This window comes from Phaenicophaeus curvirostris, chromosome 13 (assembly GCF_032191515.1).
Source record: "Phaenicophaeus curvirostris isolate KB17595 chromosome 13, BPBGC_Pcur_1.0, whole genome shotgun sequence".
In the NCBI taxonomy this organism is placed as follows: domain Eukaryota; kingdom Metazoa; phylum Chordata; class Aves; order Cuculiformes; family Cuculidae; genus Phaenicophaeus; species Phaenicophaeus curvirostris.
In genome coordinates, this window is record NC_091404.1 from 12,585,662 (window position 1) to 12,606,376 (window position 20,715).

At 45.0% G+C, this 20,715-nt stretch overlaps 1 protein-coding gene across 3 annotated transcripts in view; it reads right to left on the bottom strand.

Annotated features, from left to right (window-relative positions):
* Positions 1–20,715, bottom strand: part of MED12 (mediator complex subunit 12) — a 34,916-nt gene that overhangs the window by 12,504 nt on the left and 1,697 nt on the right. For all 3 annotated transcript variants that reach the window (XM_069867595.1, XM_069867594.1, XM_069867593.1), the window contains exons 4-26: positions 19,098–19,257; positions 17,639–17,814; positions 17,249–17,359; positions 16,437–16,691; positions 14,565–14,711; positions 14,182–14,281; positions 13,632–13,768; positions 12,667–12,798; positions 12,151–12,277; positions 11,287–11,516; positions 10,905–10,985; positions 9,866–10,039; positions 9,450–9,594; positions 8,412–8,530; positions 8,122–8,265; positions 7,225–7,388; positions 6,830–6,961; positions 4,859–5,086; positions 4,501–4,645; positions 4,088–4,208; positions 3,335–3,436; positions 2,502–2,615; positions 2,058–2,221 (exon numbers count right to left, since the gene is read on the bottom strand). In XM_069867595.1, coding sequence (XP_069723696.1) covers positions 2,058–2,221; positions 2,502–2,615; positions 3,335–3,436; positions 4,088–4,208; positions 4,501–4,645; positions 4,859–5,086; positions 6,830–6,961; positions 7,225–7,388; positions 8,122–8,265; positions 8,412–8,530; positions 9,450–9,594; positions 9,866–10,039; positions 10,905–10,985; positions 11,287–11,516; positions 12,151–12,277; positions 12,667–12,798; positions 13,632–13,768; positions 14,182–14,281; positions 14,565–14,711; positions 16,437–16,691; positions 17,249–17,359; positions 17,639–17,814; positions 19,098–19,257 — 3,408 coding nt within the window. The remainder of the gene's footprint in view (positions 1–2,057; positions 2,222–2,501; positions 2,616–3,334; positions 3,437–4,087; positions 4,209–4,500; positions 4,646–4,858; positions 5,087–6,829; positions 6,962–7,224; positions 7,389–8,121; positions 8,266–8,411; positions 8,531–9,449; positions 9,595–9,865; positions 10,040–10,904; positions 10,986–11,286; positions 11,517–12,150; positions 12,278–12,666; positions 12,799–13,631; positions 13,769–14,181; positions 14,282–14,564; positions 14,712–16,436; positions 16,692–17,248; positions 17,360–17,638; positions 17,815–19,097; positions 19,258–20,715) is intronic.

Below are 20,715 nucleotides of genomic sequence, written 5' to 3' on the forward strand. Positions count from 1 at the left end.
TTACTTCCTCACATAATTTACAGTTAACCTGCAGAATTAGTTACTGCAGGATTTTTTCATATTGAAAATCAATTAGGCAAGTTCACAAAATTAAAATCTACAGAGGATTGCTACATAAGCAGTTCCGCAGCTGCAGAACAAGCCTGCTCAGAGAATTTTTCCACTAAGAAGTGACAACCAGAGGAGAAGAGATGAGTATTCAGTTCATGAAGCACAGGTGTTGGTGCTAAGCCTAGAAAGCTGGGAACATTCCCCCTCAGCAGCAGACAGCACTATGTAGAGCACAAAGATTGGAAAAGCAAATTCTCTGGTCTGAAGTCCTTGTAAAACCACAGCCTAGATCTTTGGCTTCATCCCAGATAAAGCTTCCACTTTGCCAACACATATGACCTGGTGATTTCTCCAATACCTATGGCATTTCTCCTCTTCAGTGTCACTACATCATAGCCTCTTGAAACCTCTCTTCCTTGAGTACATAATATACGGATCCTTGGGAAGACCTGTTTTGTCACTTGCTCAGCTTCCTACAAGAATTCAAACTTTATGTCTGATTCACTTTATTTTTGTAATTCACAAGTAAGCATGAAGTCAACCTTGAGGGACTTTAAGCATCTCTCTGCAAAATTTCTTTACAGAACAGCCATCCCCACAGGCTTCATATTTCTGAAACGGAGCCCCTCATCTGCCTCTTCACAGGAGAGCGCTATGAACACATTTTCCAAGCACTGTGGAGAACTCCACCATCCCTATCATCAGCTTCAGGTTAGCACCTCTGACTCAAGCCTCCCTCTTGGTTCCCACTGTGGTTTATCACAGCTCTGTGAAATTAACCTTTTCAAAAGGCCAGTCACAATTACATTTATTAAACAGGCTAAAGGGCAGACCAGCAACTACATCATAATCATTTGCACCCAAGAAACCTTTAACTTAGTTCTATAATCTACTCCTTTTTCCCCACACCCTCATGATTAAGTCTACTATAAAATGTATATGCTAACATAAGATGAAGCATTTTCTGAGTTTAAGAAATCACAACTTATAGTTTAAGGCATTCTACAAACATTTCAGAATTGGTAGCGAGTCCTGTGGCATCTACTGCTCACACTGGAGGTGGTAATATTAAACACATCATTTTACCAGTCCCTTTCAGTTACAGGAACCCTCCAGGAGATCTGGCACCATTTGGTGGTACTCACTAGTGTCTACTGGAATCTCACTCTTATATAACCAGTGCCGCCAACAATTTGTATGAGGAGTGATACCTAACACTACTGCTCCCTCCTGTACATACACATACAGTAATACTGCGATATAGCAAGCCAATAATAAACAACAGTAACACCAAGCATGAGGAAAACACAGCACTAATGTGTCGTGTTTACATATTAATAATACCGGTTTCAAATTGTAACTCTGCACCTGTCACGTTGACAGAATAAATTTGCAGTCAAGGCCAAGGACACTCTTCAACACCCATTTTCATACAATAGTGGTAACAGCCATTGCACTATGCAACTAAGTACCTTATTAGTCAGGTTTCAGTTCCTCAAATGTCAGTTTTCCACAAAGGAACAGAAATACTGGTGAAGATCAGGCTAAGCAAGAGATTTCTGTTGTTGTTCCTTTAATTAACTAAACTGGCACTGCAAAGGCCAGGGATACATTAACAGCCTAGCTGCAAGCAACACTTAGTCTGCATTCTGAAAGGCACCATTTATCACTTCAACAAGCTGTCTTTCTCATGCTTATCTTCTTTGCCTCCAGCACACATCTCAGCAAACCACTCCCTGCACTCCCCTCCTCAGCCCTGCACTGCTGCCAAAGCAACGGGGATCTGCAGTCCTCACAGACTGCAACATCTAATACTTGATAACTGTTTGCCCCTCTGGTTTTGGCTAAGGGCGAGCCATCTTCAGCGCCATCATGTGGCAGAGCCACCGCAGGATCTTCACTGATCTTCCAAAGAAATGCCTGCCAAACCCAACCTGCAGAGATTCCTACGCGATATATACGTCTGCAGAAGGGATAGGACAAGCTTAGAGATGGGCCAGACTCACCTGTTGACATATACTCCTTAGTACATACTTGGCATAAATATCCAAGCTAGCTGTTTCTACAGTTACTACGCGACCACCAGCCTTTCTCGTGCCCAGCTCATCATCCATAAGATCATCGACACCACCAGGGTGGGAGAAGCCAGAGCCTTTCAGTTCTGCATCTCCTGCAAGGAAAGCACAAGTGTCACTTAATCATCAACGCTAAATCCAAAGCCTGATCCACAAAACATCCTGAGCTTTTGTAAACTCCCTCTGCAATCAGTGATCTCTCTGCCACTAAGAGATAACAAGCACAAGATTAATCTACAGCTCAAAGGGCTTCAGACAAGCCACATATCCTCCAAAATAGACTTCCTCTGGCCTTCAGCCAACATGCAATACAGTGCCCTTCTCCCATCCCCTTAAAAAGCATTCTTACAGGTTCAGGCTAAGACAGGTACATACCCAGAACAAAGACAGCCTTCAGCACTGCAAAGACTGCTCCATCCACAATACGATTCTGGGAAGCTGCCAGTAAGTGACGGTCACAGGAAGAGCGGATTCCCACCGTGGGTTTGTCTGCAAAGAGGACAGTGGGGAAGGGCAATATGCAGTGAGAGAGAAAGGCGCAGGCTCCAGAGCTGCCTGAATTATGTGGCAGCTAGTTCTGCAAAATCCAGCTCAGAGGATCCCGAGGCTAGTCCTTTTCCCAACTGTAACACGGGGTCAATTTAATTAAGTTTCATGAAGCATAGTGCCAATCACGCTGTGGTAAATGCATCATGAAATCCAAATGGGGAGCAGTGCCCATGTCATGACCTCTAAGCTCCACCAGTATCCTAAGCTAGAATACAGGCTGGGTTTAGAGATCTGAGCTATCAGGATACTGATGAGAAGCCAAGAACAGAGCTTCCTGGATTGTTTCCATCATCAGACAAAAAGGCAGTGCTGTAAAATAGCAGCTTCTGGCACCAAGTTAAGAGATTATACAAAGCTCTAGACGTAAAAAAAGAGAACTGATCATTACTCTAGTGGCTTAGCAATGGCAAGGCCACCTCTCCTGGCTGGTTTCCTGTCTCCAAAGGCCTCCCCTCCCCAATGTGCCTGGCTACTATGGAGTGACAAAATTGGAAGCATATTTTTTGTCCTTTGCAGAAAGCAGTGTATCAGGCTTTGCCTGCCTCATTCAAAGCAAGCAGGTCACACTCTCTAATCACAGCGTTCAGTATATCTTTTCTTGAGGTGCAAGAGCCCCAGTACTTTCACAATAAAGAAGGACTCTACTTTCATTCACTTACTGCCATCTTGTTGGCATGGGTTCAGCTGTGGAGTCTTGAACAGATGGAGTAAAATCCGGCAGGTCAGACGTGCTCCTGGTTCCGAGTCCTGTTCACTGCAGGCTATGTAAAGAAAACAGTCAACTGAGATTTCTTAAGCACTGGGACAGCTGACTGTCAACCCAAAAGCTACTCACAGCGCACTGCCCTGGGAGCGGCCAGTTGAGAAGCTGCAGCAGACTTACTGCACTCACAAACACGGAGCACGTGCAGCAATTAACAAGCAAGTGAGCAAGCCCATCAGTATTATCCCCAATGACATGCACTGCATTTCGCTTGCTCCGTATTCCCAACTTCACCCTGCTGGGTGAAGCCAGAAAGGCTGGTGGCTGAGTAAAGGCAGTGATCCAGGCGCTGTAGGCCTGGCTGGTCAGCTGGCTGCTCTAGGCAAAATACTGAGCTGAACCGTATCAGCACTGGGAGGCGCACTGCTGGAGTTCAGTGCTGAGTACACAGGTCAGAAAGCGTGCCTCATAACACCTCTCCATGCTCATTTCCACTTGCACACAAACTCCAGAGAGTGAGACACTGAAAAACCTTAGCACGACCAGTATCTTGACAAAAAACAAAAGGCCAGAAGCTCTCTCAAAACGTTAATTCTTAAGTACCACATTACAAAAGAAGCATTGGAGGCATGTTTCAGAGTGTCCGTTAAGCAGAGGCCTTTGGGTCAGAACTGAGACCAAGACCAGCTTTCTGCAGGGATGCACTTACCAGCATTGAGGAGTGAGGGGATGGCAGCACAGCGAATCAGGTCCTCCAGCAGCAAGCACTGCCGGGCAATGAGAATGGCAACAAAGGTGGCCAAGGAATCATGGAAAGATAAGTCACTGACCTGGAAGAGAGGAGAGCAACCAATGATTACAACAGTCCCTGCTTTATTCCCTCTGTCCAGCAATTCCTCAGTTTGCCTAGAAGATGGGGGTGTAGAAGGGCCCATAACCCCAAGTAAATGTCTGTGATCAGCCCAGACAGCAACAAACACGAAAAGGCAGCCCCAGTATTCAAACCCTTTCCCCTATCCTCAGAAGACAAAGCCTCCAACCCTTGTTCATTTCTGCCTTCTCCCAAGGGATCCCTCCACTCCTTCTGCAATTCCTTTTCCCCTTTTGAATGTATGCACTTGCATCAACATTGCAGAGGAGATCATTGAAGCCACAGGTCCCATTATTGGAGGAACAGCACAAAGCTTTGAGTACACCCAGCCATTCAGCGCTTAGAGACTTGCAGTACCCAGTTAGCTCAGCACACAAGATAGCGATGTCATTCACCCTGTTAAATAACAAAAAAAAAAAAAAAGAGAGGGTCAACTTTGCTTCTCATGCACGCCATCAGGTCAGTGATTCTCTAAGTGATATCAGCCTTTGCTCCTTCTTCCTCACACTCCAAGAGAGCCAAGGAACAGCTAATGGCTGTCCTAGCCTTTCCTACCCTAACCTAATGTTTTTACTACTTCAGTAGAACAATGAAAGTCCTGTCTCTCACCTCTCTGGATCGTGGTGTCCCACACACACATGCATAAGTGCATTACAGACAAAACTGTAGCGGTTGGCTGGGTTTTCATTGAGGCTCTTGCCCAGGGTGGTGTATGTAAAGTTATGTGCAGATGGATTTTCAATAGTGTCAATCATGAACTCCGGTTCCCACAGCATGTTGGAGTCAGATGGCTCAACGTTGCAGTAGATCGTGTTCTTCACCTTGGAGCAGAAGTCACTAAACAGGACAGGAAAGAGAGATTAGGAATACAAAATACTAACCTTCCACTGAACTCTGATAAGCAAAGCATTCCTGTGCAAGATAAGCCCTCCCTGGGCAAGAACACGTGGAAACTTAAGATCACTGTGTACCAGCAAGGATTCTCCCGAAAGATTTGAAGCTGGTTCTTCATTGTGGAAACACCTGGAAATGGGCTCAGTGAAAACAGCATGGGAATGGCCATTCCAGGTCAGATCAGGGAAACACCTAGCTCAGCCCTTTGTGGCAGAACAGTTGATACCCAGAGAAGAGTTTAAGAGCAAGGTGGGCATGTGGCAATACTGCTCTAGCATCCCTCCCCATCCTGCTGCAACTTAGGACTCACAGATTTCCAGAGATAATGCTTTCCTCAACAGATTTTCCCCCTGCAAATTTGTCTACCTACTTTTTGAATCCAGTAGAATTCTAATGTTCACAACACTGAATGAGGTCCATGTTCACTATGAGAACTATGAAGTTTATTCTTTGTTCTGAACATACCATTTGTTATTTTCTATTAATTAATTTTTGTGCTTGTATTGTAAGACATATTTAACGTTCAGTTTATTTTCCATTTCAATCAGAACTGTACAAACTTCTATCATTCCCCCTCAGTCATCCTCTTCTGTGGGGAAGAGATTCAATTCCTCATAGGTAAGTTAATCCAAACTTCTGGTCATCTATCCACTCACCCTCCTCTAGACCTAACTCTATGACATGGTCTTTGAGTCTTTTGCCCCAAACCACAAAGCACAGTTGTACCATGATTTAAATGGTGGCCTAGTGATGCTCTGTGGTTTGTTCTCCATTCCTTTCCAAGCAATACCTAACATATAATTTGCTTTTTGACTGTTACTGATAATATGATGGCATTTTCAATTATGTATCTGTTACAGCTGAAATATCCTTTATCCAACCGGCAGCATATATCTACCACTGCACAGAGTTTAGAAAGGAACAAGGATAATGCTACATGCGTTATTTTATGCTTAGCAACACTAAACTTCACCAGGATCACCCTCAAAAGACAAACTCCTTTCCACTCCCTGTCTCCATCTCTAACCTGTTGTTTGCCTGCTAGAGGACACTGCCTTTTATCTGTGGCCATTTCCTTTAAAGCCCTGCCGAAAAGCTTTCGGGAATTCAGTTAGACTAATAGCAGGTTTCTCATTTCTGTATGTGTGATGACTCCTTCAAAGGACTCCAGTGCACCAGTGAGCACATCACTCCCTCTTGCTCTCAATTTAGTCCAGAGAAAGACTTCAAAGGCTCTCAGCAGTGAGGAGTTCAGCCAGCTGACACCAAGGCACAAGCCACTTTCACAGCCCCTCCATGGGGGTAACATCGAAGGTTAATGTCCCTACAGCATGGCTACACTGATAACACTAAAAGCGAGCAGGGACTGCGAGAGAAGACAAAGCGAAGCACTGTACTGGGAAACTGGGCTGTCAGGAGAACTACCTCTTCATGGGATCATGTAAGCAAAAAGCCAAGGACACCTCTGGACTCCACCTCTGAGCTGCTAAGTCAGGAGCTCCGCAGGGAACTGGTGTCAAGATTATACATTGGGTCATGACTGTGTGTAAAACAGGCACCACTCCCAAAAGCTCAACTCCCCACAGAGAGGGTCTCGTGTACAACTCCATCAAACAAGATCATAAAGTTTATGCCAAGGTGCTACACTGGTCAGCACCCACTGCACCCCACCGGTCTCATACTCACCTAAAGAGCTCCCCAAATTTACTTTTGAGGTGACTGCAGGAGGTATACAGGTCGTAGAGATAGGCCAGGATACAGCGCTCTGCTGAAGAGCCATCTGAGCGGTTCATGCCATGCTTCACCACCCCACACAGACTGTACAGACACACAAAAAAATAATGCTGCAGCAACACAAAAAGAAGATCTGAAGGAATAAACTCATTACATAAATACCTTCCTGAGCTGACAGCAACAGTGCTCACTGGGCAAGATATCCCATTCCCAGCAAATTCTGAGCATTGAACACTCAGGCACAAAGTTGCTGCCTTTTAGGAAGGACACAGATATATCCCTGTCCCTTATAAGCCCCCAGATGGTATGTTGCTTCCTTCCACACTGTGAGGGGAAGACTCCCTTACCCTTCGAAGACCTGAGCCATCTGGTCCTGGTTCAATATAAGGCAGGAGTGGTAGTGCCGCAGCACAGCCACGATGCACAGGCACAAGCTGGTGGTGTAGCTGCCAACAAGGTCGGAGGATTTCAACAGCAGTTCTGCCTCCACCACGCTCAGTTCATTCAGCAACTGCACCCAATGACAGAAAAACCCTTCAACAGCCACGGGGGTAAGGAATGGTCAGAAATGGAGCAGGCACACCACACTCACAGCCTATAGGACCTGGCAGGAACTTTCTGCCTAGAGATGTACCCCTGGAACAGCTGGCACCCCATACTTGGGCACAATGTCTCACTCAGGCAGTACAAAGGGCTGTCAAAGCCTGAGTATTAGAGGGTGATTGGGATACAGCCACAGATAGCAAGCAGCTTGTTTGGTAATTCCATCCTGTGCAAGTCTCACTTGGCTCCCTTTCTAAGGCTAAACAGCCTCAATTACATTAGCAACCATAGCAAGGCTTCAAGAGACACCTGGCACAGGCTGCAGAAACAGTAACAGGAATTTTGCAGGATCCGGAAGGCAGCCTGCACTGTCATGTGCCAAGGACCCTTCCAAGGGAGCAAATAGGGAGGGCTGCCAGGGACAGATGATCCCCTTCTCACTCTGAACAAGGCCTTGCTGCAGCCAGGGACAGATATGCAATCCAAGTTCTTTGGAGATAACCCCAAAATCTCTGGAAAAAGTAATCCTCAGAAAAGAGCATGTAAGGCTACCTGCCACAAACAACTTATTCCTAACAACTGCAGCCCAGGAGCACTGCAACTACTAATCTGACTGCCTCCATGACACAGGCCAGACGGCCTTGCTGCCCTTCAGGCTGATGAACCCCTCCCCAGGAAGCAACTGAGCACACTGTGCCTACCTGGATGGCAAAGTCGATAAGACCACTGATATTGAGTGAATACTCCATCAAGTCAAATATGAACTGCACGTGCTGTACCAGAGGCAGATGGTATGACATTCCCAAGGCAAAGCTGGTGATCTGTTCCAAGACATTGCGAGATACCTGCAAGTGCAAGACGACACATAATACTGTCTACCCTTACAGAAGTCCCTTAGCAGACCCATCTCCCTTTCCCTCCAGAAAGCTGCTCTCAGTAATGCAAAGGGACAGAATTAGGGCCCAAGGACAGCAGTCTTGAAGTTTCATACCTGAGATGTGACTTGATGCTGATCAAAGTGAGAAAGGTGCTGGAACTTCGCAAAGATATCTTCAGCTGTTGGGAATGCTTCTGGTTTGCTCTTTTTCCTTTTCTGGCCTTCCTCTCCACCTACCAACCAGAAAACAGTATTAAGCTACCTTCCTCATCAGAGGAGGACTAGATATCAGCGAACAGCACCTGCCAGTCCCTCAGCAAGACCAGCCCCTACCAAGCACCCATAGCCAAAAAGCCTGAGTCCCAGACCTTAACTGATAAGGACAATCTTGAATTCACAACAAAAACTTCCTACTCTGAGAATGACAGTAGGGTTAACAGCTAGTTTATCTCAAGCAAAGGTACTCCTTGGAAGGGGAAAATTCTTTCTTGATTTAGAGGTACATTGATTCCCTGATGAAAACAGATGTTCTGGACAGGAGATGTTCAGCCTCAATTTCTTTGTCATAGCACCCTATCTTTTGAAGAATCATCTTTCTAACACATTTCAAGATGCCCTTCAGGAATCAGACTGAGAGGAAAAAAAAAATGTAACCAGATTCTCAGCTGATGGAAGTCATAGGCTATCTATTGATTCTGACACAGCTACCCAAATTTCCCATCCTATGCATTTAGCTTGTGCCCCCAGAATAAAGGCATGCTGCATTTAATCAAGATCTTTGCCAAATATACATAGGCAAAGTCCTCTTTGCTTCTTGTGCAACAATCTAAAGGCAAGAACTAAAGAAAATAAAATCTGAAAAGCCGAAATTTTTGTCAGGGTCTCACTCTGAACCCAATATGAATTAATCCTCTTCTGAAGAAAAGTTCAGTTAAACAGATATTGTCAGCAGGAAAACAATTGTCTTGCTTGCTGGTTAGTATGTAGGGGAACAGAGCACCATTCTGGACTCTCAGTGACTGATACAGCTTATCAAGCACCACAGATTATATCAAATCCTTTCACTGTGAGACTTCAAAGAAGCCAGCCAACAGGAAAGATGCTCCTACTTCAGAAAGGCTCAAACTCCAGAAAGGCTCAAACTCTACTAACCAGTTTCTGCAGTGCTCTTTCTGTTTAAGACTTTTAGAATGTCTTTGGTTATTTTCTTGATCGTATGCCGAGCATCATCCCGTTGTTTTCCAACCCCAAAAAGAACTACCAACCGTTGGTTACACTCATGACTGCATGACTCCTCCTAGGGAATAAAAAGAGAGGACTGCATTAGCAACTATGAGGCTGAATAATGTTGTTTCACAGTCTGTATCTCTCAAAGAAAAAGGAATTCTTCATCTCAGAAGTTGCTCTGGGAGTAAGCAAGAAGACATCTTAAGCAGATCACCTCCTGCAGCAGTACAGGAAAGCATGACTGCTTTTTACGCACTCAAAGCACCCCACAGGGAAACAAAGTAGCCTCATGACCAGACCACAGGGCAGCAACAGGGGAGGATTATAGGAAGATGTCATACCTGAGGAATAGGAAAGTGTGTTGCATACTGGATGTGCCGAGGCTGGTCATACAGGGATGCTAGCATTCCTTCCACAGACTTATCCTTCAGCAGAGGCTTTGCTTCCTTCTCAGGATCTGGTTTCTCAGGGGAAGGACTGGCTTTAGATTCACAATGCATTGGAGGAGAAAACATCTAGGGAGACATAAGAAGCAGAAAAGGCAGTTAGGGAACATGGCCACGCAACAGTGAAGATTGCTGAAGGAAGATACATCTGCTCAGGCCTAAAAAGGAGCAGGAAGAGGGAAGGTTGGAGACAGCCATTTCTTAGGGCAATGACCAAGGCAATGTGCTAAGATACTGTTCCCACTTCTGCTTCGGGTCCATGTTGTATATCCAGTTAAAAACAGAAGGAAATAAATAGCCATGACTTAGAATTACAGGAACAATCACCTTCACAGAAAAAGTGAAGATCCTGGGATAGCCATGGGGAAGTCATGCAACTTTGAACATCACACCTGCCTAACACGTACCATTGAAAGGCCAGAAATGGCTAGAGGAATGTAAGTATCCAAGGATTTTACAACCAACACACATTATTTTTATTTCTAAGTGTTTAAAAGCATCCTGCAACCAAGAACTATGCCCACAAATATTATGAACTGTAAAACTGAAGTAGTACTGAAGGCCACACAGTGCAATGACAGTAGACCTGTGCTTTCTCCCAGGTGATCAAGAAAACCCCTGCTTACAGTAACTGGTCACTTCCAGTCTCCTGATGCTCTGAGGGTCATCCATTTCCCTTTTTATCCTTTCCAAACATAGGGCTGGCAGTGGCCAGAGCATAAAAGATCCCACGAATGACTGGGACTTGCTCTATCCTGATGGACCTCAACCTGCATAAACAGGTTATATGTGTCAGCTGCCTTACAACCCAGTCACGTCCAGCAGACAAGGACGAGAGTAGGGAGGGAGGACTCACACAAAAGCAGGGCACGTGGTCTCACCACAACATACTGACCTACTTACTGAGTAGCAGGCAGAAAATGCAAGAACATACCGAAAAGTCTGTCTTCTCCATGTCATCAAAGATCATGCTGGAGTTGTGGTCAATATCCATGGGCTCAGAAAGACCTGCGTCCTGGGAACAGACAGAGAAGCTTTACCTCTCAGTGATGCACAAGGGAACAAGGTTGTATTCGTTTCCTACAGCATTCAATGTCCATGTTTGACAGTGACAGCAATATGTCAACACACCCATGGCACCCAGCAAGTTGGAACCTAATATGCTGCAAACATCATGGAAAGGGCTCACACAGTACCTTGTAATGTGCTGCCTGGCTCTGAGCAGCACAAGATTTTCCTATCTCTCCCCTTTACATCCTGCAGGGGATTTTCAGCAGGGGCCATCTACCCCAGTGCCACAGTGCTTGTGCTCTCACCTCTAGCTTGATGCCACTGTTTCCCTCCATCTCCTTCCTGTCGTGGTCCTCAGCAGGGTCATCAAAGGGTGAGGGCGGGCGAGGCCCATGAGAATCCATGGCAAGATCACCCCGGGAGATGAGCGTGCACATGTAGATGTTGTGAGAAAAGACATCATGTCGGATTAACTCACAGAACAGCAGCACAAGGTTAAAGAACTCCACCTTCTCATTTTCCTTCCCAGGATCAGCTGAAAAGACAGCACAGACAGTCAGGACTATAAGAGCTCTTCTGCAACACTCTGAGCAACACTAGACACCTAGCCTAGGGCTAGAAAATAAAATTACTGAAATGTCAACATAGTAAGTGGCTCATAAACAACTCTGAGATTAGAGCAGGGACCAAAAGCAGAAAGTCCAGTTCCAACAGGTGGCAACTAAGTAAGTCAAAAGCTCTCCAGTTAGTCTCATGGACCATAAGCATTGAACTTTAGCCTGGAATTGCCATTCCTGAGTGTAAAAGGTTGCCTGAAATAATTCAGAGTTGTATCCTATCCCCCTTCACGTGTTTGCAGTACTTCCACTGACAGACTATTCCAGAGTCTGAAATCTCCCTCTAGTTCTCAGTCTGAATTAATTCCCAGTTAGGCTATACTCATTCTTGGCCAACACTCTGTTAACAGAAGTTCCAGCATTATCTTTCTGTCATCTGGCCCTCCAGGCTGCTTTTCCCTCCCTCTCCAAAGCACACTCAGGATTTCAAGGAAGCCACAGAGAGAATTTAGGCACATCAAAGACCTACACACAAGAGAAAAGCACACAAATTCAAAGCTTGCAGGAGATGGGAAGCTAGAAACTGGAAGACCACAACTTCTCATTACATACTTAGCATAGGAGCTTGAGTGTCAAGGAACTGCATAAGGACATCCTGAAAGACAGGAGCGCTGGCTGCTGAGAGAGAGCCTGAGGAGATGGACCCTTTCTCATCCACAACTTCAGAGTCCCCACATCTCTGTAGAAACAGAAGAAAGAACCGACTGCTGTCACAGAGAAGAAACTCGCTACCCCTAAACCCAGAAAAAGAAGTCTTCAACAGACTTTTCCTGTCTTACACTTATAGGAAAGCCACCACACAAGTTTCTCTAAGCTACTTCACAGTCTCCAGCTATGTCAGTACCTCTGTACTGCAATTACCTGCTTTCAAACGGGATACGTGCCATCCCACAGGCTCATTTATGACCTGCTTTGAGTTAGACTGAGCAAATGCACAGTTAACAGCATCAGCACTAAGAGGCATTCTGCTGATCTGTCTTTGCCTTCCGATGTAATAGTTAGATAGTCATAGCTAGGCAACCTCTGTTCTCCTTCACTGCTGCTAGTCTTCCAGGAATAACGACTTACCTCAGCCTCTATCTCTGCTTGACGCTTTTCCAGGAGTTTGGCCACAACCATAGCCCTGTGGCGTCCAGAGCGTTTATAGCTGACAGCCCACTCGCACAGCAAGGCCACAACTGCATCATCATCCGGGGAAATCTGTTGAGATATAAGCACTACTGTGAGAATCTGAGCCAAATAGAAGAGATGAGCAGTCCTAAGGCCTCATGTTGGACATAACAGTGAGTCTATTTCTAGTAGAGCTGAAGGCTGCTCTTCCTAACACGGAGAACCTGGAGAACCCATATCAAGCTAAATCCCTCCTGCTCTGCCTCTGCTTTGAATCCACTTTGCAACACGAGGTGATCCACAGCTCTTGACAAATCTCCAGACTGGCTTTGCTTCAGAAAATCTTCCTTTCAGCAGAACAACTACAGAGTACTAATGCTAGCACAGAGTGAAACACAGCTGCTTAACAGCACTTTACAAAGTCTGCAATCTACGAGACCTCCAGCTCACTTATAAGAAACAGACCTGCTTGCACTATGGTCCTACATATCATAAACATGTCACCTTCCAGGCTAAGAGGATCTTGAACTGTGAGCTGCCAGACTCTCAGGAAGCAGCTGCCAGTCCACAATTTGACAAGACTAGCACTTACATCTCTCAGACACATAACATGCCCTTTATCATTGATCTGCTACCCGGACTGATGTCTTCCATCAGAAGACCGTCCTCAGTCAGCTGCGTGGACTCTCTCAAGCTTACACATATTTGTTAGCGCAGACCTTCTAGAGCACAGCTTGCCCATTCTCACTTTAGTACCTACCTAACTTAAGGCTGCACAAAATCCTTTTCAAAGGAGATCACATCTATTGGCCAAAGGCCACTACCTAGTCAGCTCTTCGCAGACACCAGACAGTAACCATACAATATAAACAACAACATAGCCACATCCAAGACCAGGACCCAGCAGCAAAGTCCCCAGTCACCTCATGACTGTCTTTGGTTGGACCCAGCCCAAATATCCTGTTATACAAGGAATCCAACGAGTTGCTGAAGTCAGATCTTTCAAAGCTGTGACTGTCCAGAACTTCTAAAGTGTGCAAGACACGGCCAATAGTGAAACCTAGAAGAGAACACAGAAGAAAAACATGTATTTTGCAGCTGGTATAACAGACTGGAACAAAAAGTTTCCATGAGCTCGCTGCTCAGGAGATTGCCTAAGGAAAGCTGCAACGGTCAGGCAAGGGTCCACCTAGCTGAGTATCCCGACTCTTACAGTGACCAGCAGATATTGGGGAAAAGCACCACAACATGGCACACATACAAGAGTATAATTCTCTTCCACTTACAGAAACTACCCCCATACTTGAGGAAATGGACCCACGCACTGGAAAAAGAGTCGCTTGGGTTTTTTCACTGCTGACAGTAAACACCAATGGCAGCAAATAAGAAAATGAAAGAAAATAGCCAGACAGGAAATTTCTCAGGATAACACATGGAACAGGGGGAGAGAAATTTTAACCTACAGCAAGTTACCTGCTGTGGTTTCCTGGCACTTGTCAAACGACCAGCGAACCTCCACAGCCTGGCCACGTTCCTTTATCTGCTGCTCAATTTCACGCAGTTTTGCCCGAACCTAAAAGCAATAGACTTGTGTAAACATAGAAAAGGATGCCTTGGAAGCCCTGATTCTGATACAAAATTATCAGAAAACAGAACATGACAGCAATTCTACTCAAGGTTAGATTTTGCCCATCTTTCAAGGACGTCACTGTCTTGCTTACAACAGAATGGGAGCAGTTAATTCCTCAGGAAGGAGACAGCATCTCCAACTCTGCTTATCACACAACACAAAAAGAAAATCCTGAAAGAGCTATTATCATGAGCCACAAGAGCTCCCTTTTTTGAAGGCTCCTCACCTGCTGCGTAAAGGCTGAATTCCCTCCTGGCATGGGCAAGTTGGATGGGGCTATAGGCAGGTGGTCCAACGGAGAGCCAGTCTTTATCCTGCTATCAGTCAACGAGTAATGCCACACAAGGGCACTTGGGCAACACAAAATTATACTCTGCAACAGATGGAAAAGTTAGTATCACCGAGGAAATCAAGGTCAAAACAATTAAGTTAGATTACTTTCTAAAGAAATAACCATTCCTTTATCCTACTGCCCAGGCATTCATCACCCTATGCACATATTTACTATTTGGATTTTTTTTTTACCCTAAGCTCTGAAAGTCTTTGAGGTAAATACCATACTAGGAGAAGAAAGGAGTAAACTAGTATTTTTGCTGCACTGAGTTTCTTGCTCTAGGTATGCTTCGGAAGCCAAAACCGGAGTTCCACGTTATCCAAAAGCAGACATACATTTCTGCAGAGCCCCATGCTGCTTCTAAACAAAATTTGGTTTCTACAACTCGCATCGTCAACACAAAATCCAACCCTCATGGTGCAGGAGCAGCACTCACATTAGTGACATACAATCCTGATCAAGAGGAAAGTGTGAGAAGAAATGAGTCAGACCCAAACTTACTATACTGTATTATTTAATAATTACAAGTATGACTATAGTAACAATTATAATAACAATGCTATTTTACGTGCATTTTCATTCTTTTATGATCTTGTATAGACACCCACACAAACACAGACAAAACTTCACTGAATGATTCCTAGGATACACCCCTACAGTTTCTTGCTCATGAGGAGCCAGACAGTAATATGGACAAAAAAAAGGCTGTTTTAAACACTCAAGCCAAAGAACGTGCCATATCTCAAGAACACCTGAGCAAAGATTAATTATGTACAGTTAGAAATCCGTTTCCAGCCTGACTTTAGCCAGCTCCAGCTTCCAGTGACTAGATGCTATTCTACCTTAGCCTTATCTTGTCAGGGTTCCTTGATTTCAGGTTTCTCTGATGAGTTGCAGTTTCTCATGCTCTGTGTGCTCTTCCTCTCCACTTCCTGCTCCATCCTGCACTCTCTAAAGTTTCCTCTGCTTTAAAGTGCTCTTTTCCTCCCTTGGAAGGGGCAATCTCCACTAGTGCAGGGACCTGCCTAACGTGCTCACTCTCCTCTTGAAGGAGAAAAACACTATGGACACATAGACTGAACAGAACTCATCTATCTCCCTCTGACACAAGGACAATATGGACCCACAAGGCTTTAAAAACCTTGCCGTTTTAATGAAAGGTAAGGTTTAATCAATTCCAAGTATAAAGATTAAGAGTTTAGAGTCGTTCCTTTTCCATACCCTGCTGCAACTCCCCAGGAGAGTGGTCTGCCTAAGAAACTGAAGTTCCTCCACATAGAAGTGGGAAGGGCTGTTTTTTTGTGTGTGCTCGTTGTTTGGTTTGGGTTTTTGTTTTGCAAGGGTGAGTTTTTCCGATGAGAGGTTATTTGTTTTTAAGAGCTCAGAAAATTACAAAGCACTTTCACATTTCTAGCATAATTTCCTTTCTTAGAGGACAACCTGTCAATGACATAAATAAGATTAAATAACCCTTTCTTTCTCATCCCCTCTCCTGCAAAGCTTTCCCAGCCCTCTGAAGCACCTGTGAATAGAGCAAAAGGCTCTAATCCAACCCAGTTTTCTTACGCAAGTCAGTCAAGGGCACTGCTAAAGCACTGATGTCTGGTATGCAAGCTCTGTAACGTCAGCAAAGACCTACCCTTTGCTTTGATATTTCTGTACTCAGGGAGTTGCTGACTCAGACTGTAATGATTTTTCTGTAATGACATACAATATAAATGGTTCCTGTTGACCCCACTATCACCAACTACTACTCAAACCTACCTGGAGGATGCAGCTGAGTCCATAAACCACTGGCCGGTGCTGAGGGCACAGCAGTAAGTCGCTGAAAGGGCTGGGAGGAGGATTCCCTGTAGCTGGCTGAGGGGTGGGAGTTGAAGGAAGAGCATTCCCTGTCTGAGCAGACAGGATATGGGGTGGGTGCCCACCAGCACCATCTAGCTGCATAGCAAGCCTGCGGGTGCAGAAGTAGGCCAGACGTCTGGACAGGTATGCAGACTGCACAAACTCTCCAGAGTACTGTAGGGAAGAGGGAGCGGGGAAACCGTCCTTGTTACAAGCAACACAGGAGAAACCCTTCACCCTCCAAAAATAGCATAGTGTGTGGCTTCAGCTCTGTGGAGACAGTCTCCTTTTACAGAGTACTCCTTGGCATCACCCATCACCTACTGGCTACCAAGCATCAGAAGAACCCTTTAAATGCTCTTAGGCAGTGACTTCATGTATCAAAATGTACCCACACCCAGCCCTCCCAAGGCTTCAAAGGTCTGCCTACAATCTGTTGGAACATCAAAAAACCAACAGTTTCCGTGTAGTGGGGCACAACAAGTCCAACTATCGCAGCTATGACATGGGCAGCGATTACCCAGTGCAGCGCAGGGAAATAGGATAAAGGAGAAAGAAAGAGAATAAAGCAGGGCTAAAAAGTTATCCTTGTATGAGCTAAGAAGAATGGGGAGAGCACTCTCTAGTGTTCTCAGTGCAGAATAGCTTATCGCCCCTTAGGTAACAGAAAGGGCACTGACAACAGCAGAAGTCAGCACTCTCCTGAAGAAAACCGGGTACATATTTCTCACCCGCAGCAGCAGGGGTAGGAGCATTTTCAGAAATTCATCTTCTCCAGACCGTATCTTCTCAAAGCACTCAAGGACCCATGTCAGGAATTCATGCCGGTCCAGCATGCCATCCTGCACACATATAAAAGCAAAGCAAACAGACCAAAGATGAAGCAACAGCCACTAAAGAAAGGCAGAGCAGCAGCAGTTGCTTTTTAATAGCAGAAATAACTATTGGAATTTGCTAAGTTCTGTTCTACCCCTACTCTACTACGGAGCTCAAAACAGCATCCAGCCCAAATGGTCTGATCACAGAAAGCAGATATTCTGCAAAAACAGATCAGTTTGCATCCACTTCTCCTAGCTCACCTCTGCTACGCCCACACCCAGCAGCCCCCTCAAGTCCCTCACCTGGAACATGAACATAGCCAGTTTCTCATTGTAGTCCCACTGCTTCAAAGCTTGTTCCACCTCCTGGGGCATTGGCCCAGACGGTGAACCACAGCCTTGCCCTGGGAGGGGTCTATAGAACTCCGCGATTTTCTGCAGCTGCTCTGACAGGTACTTGGTGATGATCTGCGTCCATTCTGGAGAAGGGGAAACAGGTTAGGAATGAGTGTTGTGGTAAATGGGAGCAGGAAAGCAGCAGGCTGGTGTGCAGACATAAACCAAAAAAAAAATTCCTATCATTTGAAAAAGACAGAAAGACAAAGATAATTAAGTGCCATAATATTAGCTTTGCTTGTGGCCTGGGAGTGGTCTGGAGGAAGAAGCATACATAGAAATAGGGAACAAGGGGGAAAAACTTCTGTGTTTGGGGGTCAGGGTTACTTCCCTGCACAAGAAAAGCTGGGAAGCAAGATTCCTCAACTGCAATTGTTGAGAACGGGCAGGCAGAGAGTAGAGCCTTTCCATCAGGGAGCAGTGTTAGGCCAGCCTGGTTTAGCACCCTCAGTAACCTGACAGACAGCAGAAACACTGGAAACACGAACTCTGTTCTTAATCGCTTTCAGACATCAGTGTAAAGCCACGATCAACAATTTTTAAAAAATAATTGTTTTTACTAAAATGTAAGTTTTCAAGAGACAAACAATACAAAATGACAGCATGATTACAGTCCTCTGGGACACCGCAGATGGCAAAACCCAAGGCAAAATACGCAAGAACGTAAAACAAACAACATTTACAGGGTCAGCGGTAGGACAAACACCCAAAGGAACAGGAAAGCAAGTGGAAAAAATATCTCTAACAAACAAATCAAGCTCCAGAAACAGAGCTAAGAAGCCCATGTAATTTTTTGAGCAAGGATAAACAAGAAAGAAAAAAAAACAACACCAATCCATGAACCTCAGCTGCTAATACTGCTTTTTGAAGGAGCGTGGTCAGGTGCTGTAGTCACGGCCGCACAAACCAGTAAACAGCCAGGGGAGTTCCCTCACCCACAGTAATCTGGAGCAGGCTAGGATGCAAAGGATGTTAGATATGGGATCCTGTAAGGCTTAAAGAAACCAGAAACGGAAACAGGGAATAACATACTGCAACTCTCTGGGAAACGTACTCACTCACTTGAGAAGAATGCTAATCAGTCATTGTTAAATTATAATGTTTACAGTCTTTGCAGCATAAGGAAAAAGCAGGTTACATAGCAGAAAAGCACAGCAGAATTTAATGAGGAGAAGGAAGAGGCAGGCTCCCAGCAAGTGTTTGCAGTTGCTAAGACTTACTTTTCAGTAGCGTACTCTCACAGGTGGGCCCTACTGTTTTGGGAAGTTATGCACATCAGAGCACCAGTTCATATGGATTTCCCGCAAGAGCAGGTTGAGAAGGAAATTGGGATGGACACAACCAGCGCTCCACACAAAGTGCTTACCAATGAAGGGATCTATGACGTGACGTTTTTTCACCTTGGTTTCTGTGATGGCAGCATAATAGGCACAAGTCATTTTGATGAGCCAGGCTGCTCTCATTACTGGAACAGTGTATTTTGCCAAATAACCAAACACCTCTTCCTTCTTGCTAAAGATGGGCACCTGTAACAGAATTGGGAGAATTCCAACTAAGGACTTAGATGGGAACTACTTCAAGGCAACTACACAAGCTGCAGGTGCTGCAAGCTGTGAAAAAGGGAAAAAGGGGAGATAGGGAAAAGGTACCGTGTTGCTCTGTATCACAAAAAACCTACTGCAAGAATTCACCTCTGGTCAAAGAGCAAGAGTACCAGAGCTGCACTTGAGTATAAACAGAAACAAAACAAAAACCAATTACTTCACTGAAAATCCACACCCTGAATCCTGCAAACAGCTTTGAGGATATTCTCCAGAGAGAATATTAACAACCACAAAAGGTAGAGACTAAGGACTGAGTCAGAAACACAAAGTATCTACTATACAGGACCCTTCATTTTGTAAAAAAAACAAAGCGGTTCCAAAGGCCCTGTAATATTATGAGCAGCCAACAGAAAACTGAGAAACAGGGAATTCAGTACCATAGTAGGAAGGAATTCATTAATCCAGGATTTAAAATGCAAGATAACAACGTGGGAGGATACCAGCAAAACCATTAGACTGCAGATCTATAAACCAGGAAGCAATATCACATCACAGGAAAAGGAACAGCTGCAGGGCTCACTTCCACAGGGTACTATGGAGAGCAAACCAGGCATGCGTTCAGAGACAAATTCACAGCAAACAGTCCTTTTGATAGATATCTCGAAGTCCCTGATCTACCCATGGTTCGACTGCTTCTTACATTCTCCCCAATTATTCTCTGATGCCTCAAAACACTTGGGTACCAGCAGTCGCTACTTTCAGTCTATGACCATGAAAACTGAGCCCATTGCAGGAAACTGGGGAAGGCCTTGAAAGGTTCAAGTTTTCACAATGACCTCAGGAAACAGACAGACAGCATCCAAAGAAAGACACAAGGACAAGGTTTATAAAGAGGCCGTTTCTGGGAGGATCCAATTAACTTTCTTTTCCCCCAAGAGTAACTCCGAACACCAAGTACCAGACAAAACTCCAGCTTCTAAACTACATGCTCTGCTACCATTTCACGACTGGGAGTTATGTTTTTCCACAATGCATACTCAATTCCAGAGTTCCTCGTTTATAGGCCCACCCTGATAAAGAGTTTGCTGCCCTTTCTATCGGGACGGATAAAATAGCAGAGTAAGACCCTTCCTTCCTCTTTCATTGATTGCTACCAGGGAAATATCTAGCTCTAGGCCCCAGGACACAGAAATGCTCTAGTCCTGCTAAGACCAAGCTATAATGCACATACTCAGATGAAAACCAGAAACGTGTCACTGCAAAAGAAGCCAGGGAAGTCACTTAGCTGATTATTTCCAGTAATTCTCACTATAAATCCTGAGAACTTCGAAAAGCCTCCACAAAAGGAATGGTTCTAACGTAAACAACAGACCAAAGGCAACAGTGGCAGCTCTTCTGAAAAGCATCTGAACCTTAAAACAAAACAGTGGTATCATAAAA